The sequence below is a fragment of the Zingiber officinale genome, chromosome 6A (genome assembly GCF_018446385.1).
Source record: "Zingiber officinale cultivar Zhangliang chromosome 6A, Zo_v1.1, whole genome shotgun sequence".
Classification (NCBI taxonomy): domain Eukaryota; kingdom Viridiplantae; phylum Streptophyta; class Magnoliopsida; order Zingiberales; family Zingiberaceae; genus Zingiber; species Zingiber officinale.
The window spans coordinates 99,863,265-99,872,199 of NC_055997.1; the positions used below are offsets into that span (position 1 = coordinate 99,863,265).

The following is an 8,935-nucleotide window of genomic DNA, read 5'->3' on the forward strand; positions in this document are numbered from 1 at the left end:
ATTCTTAAATAACATTGACATCCTTGGCCATAGAAACCAATGTTAGTTATAGTCGATAAGTAAAATAATTGTCATAGTGTACATAAGGACAATCTCTGAGAAATAATGTCTGAAGTTCATTCCACACACCATGTATATTGCAAGCACCATCATATCCTTGGTCTCTAATTTTTTTAACTTGTATGCCATGATGAACAAGAACATTTGATAATTTTTTTTCAGATTCATTGAAGTAATGTCACTAACACTTTTGATGGTAAAAAATTCTTTCTACCAAAATCCCATGATTGTTCATAAATCTCAAGATAATAGTCATTTACTCCCATTTAGATATATCTCGTGCTTCATCAATAAGAATATAGAAGAATTTGTAGGGGATCTTGCGGTCGGCTAGAAGGGGGGTTGAATAGGCGGTGCCCCCAATTCGATAGCTTCCTATGTATGTTAGCTTGTACAGTGGAATAATACAAATACTAATACGAATACGAAAGCTAAAGATAATGAAAAAGGACAAGCAAACCAATGCACGTTGATGCAACGTGGTTCGGAGATAACTTACTCCTACTCCATGGTTGTCCTTGAGGTGGATGATTCCGATCCTTTAGTGGATTAGCCGTCGACAAATTTCGGCTATCTCAAGTCGCTCCATGTGGGTGGAGAAACGTCACCACAAAACTCACCAAGACCTCTTGGATTACACAAGCACTTGAGAACTCTTGTGATTACTAATTAGGCTTTAACCAAGTCTAATTTCGTCACCTTGGTCGGTCATCCCAAGCTCCTTCTTATAGAGCTTGGAAGAAAATAACCCTGCTGTTTTACCATTACCAGTCGACTGGTCCTTGCACCAGTTGACTGATCCTTGCACCAGTCGACTGGTGCAAGTCCAACAACTCTCTCAACGGCTCTCTACTAGTCAACTGTTACAGTGCATCAGTCGATAGCTATAATGCATCAGTCGACTGCTATAGTGCTATAGTGCATCAGTCGACTACTACATTGCACTAGTCGACTACTACAGTGTCGTTAGTTGCTACAGTGCCCCTGTTGACTACTATAGTGCCCCCCGGGGATTTTTTCCTAAGTTCAATCTCTCATGCACTCGTACCCTCACGACTCACTTGACTTTTCTTTGTAACCTTAACCTCTTGCCTTCAAGCCTACTTCCTTTGTCTCTCGTCATTCGGATGCATCCAAGCCCGTGGCTCGTCCCCAATGTCATCCTTCGCGTATGTCTCAAAGTCGTTTCCCTCTGCCCTTGTCCTTGCTGCCTTGTCCATGGTCCCTCGGATGCTCCATCCTTCACTGGATCTGAAGCCATCAAGCTGAGTCATATGTGTATCCTGCAAACCTGCACACTCACATACACATATCAAATAACGAAGGTAATCCTAACTTAAACCATTTGGTCAAACACCAAAACACATGATCACATGAACCATTGGGATTGCTCCAACAAAATTTATCTCTAACTTCTTCATGAACCATCTGTCGTAGTCTACTAGCCATAATATGTAAAATCTCTTTCTGGATTTTTGGAGCGATATATTGGGCATTTTTTGAAGCATTCTCAAGTATAACTTCATTAATTTTAAAAGTCTTTACCAATTCACGAAAATTCCCACGATTAGATGAAGTTAGAGATTCATTGTTACCTCTAAAGACACAACCTTAAATTGCTAGCTAATGAACATTGACAATTGAGGTCCTCAAACATAAACAATTTTTCTCCTTTTCCTCTTTAGCTTGAACATGCATTACATTATCAATATGTTGAGAGGGTCTTGTCAAATTTTCAACCCTCCTCTCACACATAGTATGAGGCGAAGAAGCTACAGAACCAATATAGCCAAAAAATGTCCATATTTTTCCTTGGTTTTGTTGGTGCAATTTGTTGGTGCAATCGACCTAGGTTTTGATCGGTGCGATCATAGTTTTGATGTGTGTGTCAAAAAGTTTAAGTTAGGTTCACCCTGATATTTGATATGTGTATTTGAGTTGTGCAGGTTTGTAAGATACACATGCAACTCAGGTTGATGGCTTCGGTCCGGTGAAGGATGAAGCATCCGAGGGACCGTGGACAAAGCAGCGAGGACAAGGGCCGAGGGAAGCGACTTCGAGGCATACGCGAATGATGACATTGGGGACGAGCCGTGGGCTTGAATGCATCCGAGGGACGAAAGCCAAAAGAAGTAGGCTTGAAGGTAAGAGGTTAAAACTGCAAAGGAAGTGTCAAATGAGTTGTAAGGGTGAGAGTACGAGTGCATGAGAAATTATACTCGGAGTAAAATTCTAGTTTTAGGGTTTTACTGCAGCAGTACTGCAGCGTTACTGTAGCAGTACTGTAGCAGTCGACTGCATGTTTTAGCAGTCGACTAGTGTAGTCGACCGCGCAGTCGACTGGGTGCAAACAGAATGGTTCTGTTTATTCGGTCAGTGTGGATTAGTCGATTGTATGTTTTAGCAGTCGATTGGTAAATGACCGTTGACATTCTGTTGGTGCTACGAAGTAGCCGTTGGCTACCTCCAACGGTAACACTAGTCGACTGATGGTTTTGCCAGTCGATTGGTGCCGAGATGAGTTGATATGATGATCAACTCTCTCCTCTTATTTATAGGAAGCTTTGGGACTTGAAGGAGGTTGCTCATGCTTGTTGAATAACTCCTAGTCCTTGTCCAAAGCTTCCAAGCTATATTCTCTTCCTCCTAAACCTAAGTTCATCTTGTAAGTGGAAGAGAGCCTTGTGAGAGGTTTGCTCCACCGAGAAGGAGTAAGAGCTAGCCGGGGATTGATCCACCGAAGGAACAAGGGTTTGTCCACCTCAAGGACACGCCGTGGAGTAGGAGCAAGCAATCTCTGAACCACGTAAAGGATTTGTGTTAGTGTTTGCTCTTACTTGTTTATTTTCATTGCTTTAGTTTTCGTATTCCGCTTGCGTAACTAACCTTGTAAAGAAGAATCGAATTGGGGGTGACCTAGCTATCCAACCCCCCTTCTAGCCGGCCACCGATCCCCTACACAATTGACCTAGGATTGATCGGGGTTCAATCATTGTTTTGATGTGTGTGTCAAAGAGTTTAAGTTAGGTTTCATATTGATTTGATATGTGTTTAAGTCATGCAGGACTTGATGAAATACTCATGAGGAGCTTGGTGCGACTAAGCTTGAGAGGCTCATCCTATGGCTTGGGTCCATGAGATTGGTGAAGGATGGTGCATCCGAGGGACCACGGACAAGGAGCAATGGAGTGAAGTCGAAGGAAGCGGACTTCAAGGCAATATGAAGGATGGCACGGAGAGGAGCTGTGGGCTCGGGTGCATCTGAGGGACAAAGGTCGAGGAAGAGGGCTTCAAGGGTAACTCCGGAGAGGATGAGTGTGAGTATGTAACTGGGATCAGTCGACTGATGGAAATTACAATCGACTGGTCCAGTCGACTATGCAATCGACTAGGAGTGAACAGAAGCATTCTGTTCACTGAGCGAGCAGCGATCAATCGACTGGTACTTTTACCAGTCTCCTGGTAAGTAGCCGTTGGCAAACTGTTGGCACTGCAAAGTAGTCGTTGGCTACCTCCAACGGTAGCACCAGTCGACTGATGGAAGTACCAGTCGACTGGTCCCGAGATGAGTTGATATGATGATCAACTCTCTCTCCTCGTTATAGGAAGTTTTGGGGCATGAAGGAGGTTACTAATTATTGTTGAATCACTCCTTTGTCATTGTCCAAAGCTTCCAAGCCATACTCTTCTTCCTACTCTTAATCTCCATCTTGTAAAAGAAGAAGAGTGTTTTGTGAGAGGTTGTACTCCACCGAAAAGGAGTAAGCTTTAGCCGGAGATTGCTGGGGGCTGATCCACTGAAGGATCAAGGGTTCGTCCACCTCAAGACACGTCGTGGAGTAGGAGCAAGTAAGCTCTGAACCACGTAAAGGAATCGTGTTAGCATTTGTATTCTTGTTTGCCTTCATTGTTTTAGTTTTTGTATTTCTTCTTGCGCACTAACGTTTTGTAGAGAAACAATCGAGTTGGAGGGTGATCTAGCTATTCAACCCCCTTTCTAGCTGATCACAAGATCGCCTACAAGTTTATCCTTTTTCAATTGTCAAATCCTTCATTGACTAGTGTTGAAGATGAATTAATATCATTCAAAAAAAAGAAAACAATAAAAATAATATACCTTATTTGTTGAAGGCAAATATTCCAACTAATAAAATTTCTAGAACTATTTTATCTAAAATTGACGATTTTAACTTCCAAATTTTATAGTCGGATACTCCAACATATCTAGTTAATAAGATGTCATTATTAGATATGAACGTCTTATCTCATCTCGTATATTAACATGATATTTACATATTTATTTTTTTCTTGGATATTGTTCAATATAAATAGAGGATGATCAATGGTCTTCGTTAGGAGAAGAAATTGAAGGAATTTGGATATTAGGAATGAGAAGACTTTCACTAAATTGATTTTTCATTATAGTAAGAATGGAAGTGCTTTTATTAGTTTCACTATTTTTTTTTTAAAGAAAGATGATATTAATATCTTTTCTTTCTTTGAAGTAGATTGATGTTCCATCTGAAATAATTCAAACTAAATTTCTAAATAAATAAACAAGTAATAGTTCATTAATGATTCAAAATAGATTGAATTATATGTCAGAGTAACTTGAGATAAAATGTAAATTATAATCTTATTCTAAACGAAAATACTAAAAGCTAAAGCTAAAAATATTGATAAAATTAAATACAGTCAATTAGTCAAATAATGTTATTATAGTCTGATTTTACAAGTGAGGTAAAATAATGACAACCATCCAAAAACAAATATAATCATTGTAATTTGTGAAGCTGATGCTTTGGCAAAATGCCAAAACCAACACGACAACGCCATTGCGCGATGGTTTGGCAGCGAAGCTGTGGCATGCTTTGGCTACTCGACGGCGGCCATGACAATAGAATTCGGGAGGTAATTGTGAACAAGTTACAGGTTTACAGCAGAAAGGAGGAGAAGAAAATATTAGGGATTTAAGATTACTTGTCCAGACACCAGTTATCCTGTACTGTCCTCGGAGAGATATTGGGTTATAGCCCAGTATAATCTTTGAATAGATCCGTCTTTTGATGGAAGAAAGGAAAAAAAATGAGGTGATAGGTTAGCCCAGGAAGAAAAGAAAGAAAGATAGGTAAGAATTTTTTTTTCCCAACCAGCCCGGGAGTTAATAAGATTTATTTCTGGCTCAGCCGTTATGGATATATATAGTGTAGCAGTGTTGCTAAATACAGAAGTACAGATCGAGTTTGACCTAGAACGGTGCTATCTTATTGAAACCAACATATATATATATATATATATATATATATATAATCGATCAGAGTGAGGAGAAGATTGGGACCCCTGGGAGAGTGGTACCCCCATCGACGATGAAAACATTGCCCGAGATGTAGTCGGACGAATCCTGAAGCAGGTACTGCACGAGCATTGTTATTGCTGGATCTGTCATGCTCATGCCGTACGCTCTCAATGGGACTATTTTCTCTATCACTCCGCTCAGCCATGGCTTCGACATTAGGGAAGCTGTTATCTTCGATTTGAACAGTCCAGGCGCAATCGCGTTCACCCGAATATTGTAACCGCCCACATCCAATGCCATCGTCTGTTTAAGGTCATTAATTAATAATTAACACATGTAATACTATACATGCAGTAATTAACTTACCATGAATTAACATATATATATATATATATATATACATGTTAATTCATGGCAAGTTAATTATATAGCTAGCTACCTGAGTGAGTGCATGAACAGCTGTTTTGGAAGCATCATAAGCGGTCGCTCCTGGAACACGAGAGCCAATCAGGAGACCGTTGATGGATGAAACGTTGATGACGGATCCTTTCACCTTGGCGTCGTGCATCAGCCTGCATACGTGTTTAGAAACTAACCATGTACCGGTCAGATTGGTTCTGATGACTTCGTCCCATTCTTCCTTTGGCCAATCTACTGATGCATGCCAACCTCCTGATCAATTAGATCATAGATCATCACCAACAAACAGAGCATTTAATTTAATTACTTCGTCAACAACAAAATTAAATATTGAAGAATTCATTCAAAAGCACGTAATTAGTTTTACTTATATGAGCAAACTTGAAGAACAGTCCATCTTTATTTATTATAATTTTTTTTAACAATTGGAGGCCACATCCACAAAACCAGTCAATTAAAATGACTGCGTGAGAAATTTATTTATTTTTAAATTTATACGTACTACAAAAATTTAGTAGTCTAATCGATTGCATGAGAAATATAGTCAATTAAAATTATGTAAGTAGGTATGATTGACTAGAATAGTAAAATTACCAATTTTTTTTAAATATTGTATGTGTTTTTTTATCATTTACATGTTCTCGATCGTGGAATTTAAACGATTTTGTGTCATTTTAAATAATATTGCAACATGCTTACTATACTTTTTCCAACTTGAAAAAACAGTGTAGCCAAATGTATTTTGATTGGTCATCACGAACAGTCTTATACGACTCCTATCCAGGAAGAAGAAGCTGGTCAAAATACTCCTTGATACACTAATTAGGTATTTTTATTATAGTACTTTTTTTTCTAGTCATTTGATATGCATCGGTCCAGAATTTTTTGGACTAAAAGAAGTCCTATTCATTTATTGAGTGGATGAATTAAACAGGTAAAATCTAACCCATCCAATTAATGAATGAACAAGAGATCAGGACTTATCTAGGGATCCGAGACCAGAGGATCCCTACCCTTTGATATGTACTATTTTTTTTTTTTTTTTGTCAATTTTGGATAATTGACTATACTGTGTAATATTCACTTTTTATTAGTTATTTATTAGGTTTTTTAAATTTATCGATTATTATTTTGTAGCCAAATGTATTTTGATTTATAATGTAATTAAAAATACTGACCAAATATATATCGGCTGGTAAATTTTTTAAAAAATTATCAACTAAATATATATTTCGTTTTTAGAAATTTATTAGCCATTTATTTTTAAAAATTAACGGTTAAATATATATTTCGCTGATAATTTTTTTGTTAAAAATTACAGGCCAAATAAATATATTTGGCAATATTTTTAGAAATTTAAGAAATATATATATGACTGTTATTTTTAAAAGCATTCACTGACCATTTATTTGGGATAACTTTTTAAAAAATATCAGTCAAAATGATGGTCGGGAAATAAAATTTAACCACCATGTATTACAACCAAATCCTGGCAAAATTTTTTAGCCAATAATCTATTTTATTTTACTGGCCAAAATAATAGAATTATCAACCATTTTGATTTACTGATAAACCCTTTGTTTCCGTAGTAAAATTTAAATCAAGAATTCAGAGACTATTTGAGAATGGGCAAATATTTTATAATAATTATTTTTATCAATTAATACGCGGCCCCTCTAAATTTAATATACTGGATCCACCATGAGTGTAGAGGTAAAATTAGGAATTGCCTCTGCCCCCAAATATTATCTATAAATATTCATCTATACTTCCTTGTCGTAAGAAAAAAAAAAGAATAATAGACATTATTAGAGAAGGATAAAAATAAGAAAGCGCCTCAAGAAAGCAGTATTAGATGGATGATGAATTTTGATAGATTTAAAGACCAGTTAAAGATAAATTTATCAGAATATTATCGACATTTTTTTATATTTTGAAAATAATAAAAAAGAAAGGCGTCCCCGCCGTTAGTTAAAGTCGTAAATACCTCGAATTCCGGCGTTATTGACCAATCCATCGATCCGGCCGAACGCGTCCCACGCCCTCCGCACAGTGGCCGCGACGACCGCCTCCTCGGCGCCAACGTCCAGCACTACTGCCACGGCGGCAGTCGGGTTGCCCGGTCGGAACGCAGCGATCTCCTCGCAGAGGGTCTTGAGGTGGTCGGCCCGCCGCGCGGCCGCGATGACGCGACAGCCGGCTCTAGCAAGGCTGAGACAGAGTTCGCGGCCAATGCCGGAGGAGGCGCCGGTGACCATCACCACCTTTCCCTCCAGCTTCCCTCTGCTTCCCATTGCCGTCGAGATTGAGAGGAAAAGCAGTTAACAAACGCAGCTTTAAATCATTAGATGGGTTATCAATGGGCGAACGAACGTACGGCTAGCTGCTTACGTTCCCATGAACGAATGATAGCAGTTATCATTGCAACCTTTCGAGCAATGAGGGAGCTTTGTTCCCATGAACTGACATAGTTGGTAACTATATATAGGGTTTCTGTAATAGATCACGGGATCGATCATCTTCGTAATTTATTTCCCTTTCAAATCAAGTGGAAGAGTTCTAGAGAGCTCCTTATGCCGCAAAAGTAACGGCGGGCTTTTGATGGCAACGCATTCTATCATTTAATTAAACCATTTTGCATTTAATTTTCGTAAACGAAAAACTTTGATTTTTCATAACGAATCTTTCTTTTCAAGCTATTTTCATATCGTGGTTAATTCTACATCATCTAATTCGATTGATTGAGATTGATACACTTTAATTTTTATGGTTTTCCTTATTCGATAAAACCAAAGAAAAACTGCGTAGACGATGGGTTTTATTCTTTTGTGGCATAAAAAAAAAAAGAATAAAACCATGATTCACGATGGGTTTTATTCTTGGATGATATGTTTGTTTCCGGTGATAGATACCATGATTAAGTTCTCTAATAATAATTGTTAGATATTTAGAGTTTGAAATTTAGCTACGGCCTATTATAGAAAATTTTCTTACAAATAGATAGTAGACCTCACTAATTGTCAGGATAGGTTTTCATATACATTTCTCTGATTTATTCAGATGGTTGGTAGGAAATTTTCTTACTAATAGATAGTATAGACTCGCTATAGCAAAATCTGTTGTACTGTCTCATCAATCAATATTTGGAAATCTTTTCAG

At 38.0% G+C, this 8,935-nt stretch overlaps 1 protein-coding gene across 1 annotated transcript; it reads right to left on the reverse strand.

Moving 5' to 3' along the window:
* Nucleotides 1-5,229: 5,229 nt before the first annotated feature.
* Nucleotides 5,230-8,228, reverse strand: LOC121994233 (3-oxoacyl-[acyl-carrier-protein] reductase FabG-like). Its single transcript, XM_042548341.1, has 3 exons — nt 7,764-8,228; nt 5,796-6,028; nt 5,230-5,659 (listed from the first exon to the last, which is right to left on the reverse strand). The coding sequence occupies exons 1-3, from the start codon at nt 8,068-8,070 to the stop codon at nt 5,375-5,377; spliced, it is 825 nt and encodes a 274-aa protein (XP_042404275.1). The 5' UTR covers nt 8,071-8,228; the 3' UTR covers nt 5,230-5,374.
* Between the last annotated feature and the right edge of the window lie 707 nt (nt 8,229-8,935).

Bases quoted from the DNA above. Each gene is read 5' to 3' on its own strand.
- LOC121994233 (XM_042548341.1), bottom strand. From the start codon at position 8,070: ATGGGAAGCAGAGGGAAGCTGGAGGGAAAGGTGGTGATGGTCACCGGC. The intron at 6,029-7,763 runs GTATTTACGACT...CTAATTGATCAG, and splicing joins CAATAACGCCGGAATTCGAG to GAGGTTGGCATGCATCAGTA. The intron at 5,660-5,795 runs GTAGCTAGCTAT...GACCTTAAACAG, and splicing joins CTGTTCATGCACTCACTCAG to ACGATGGCATTGGATGTGGG.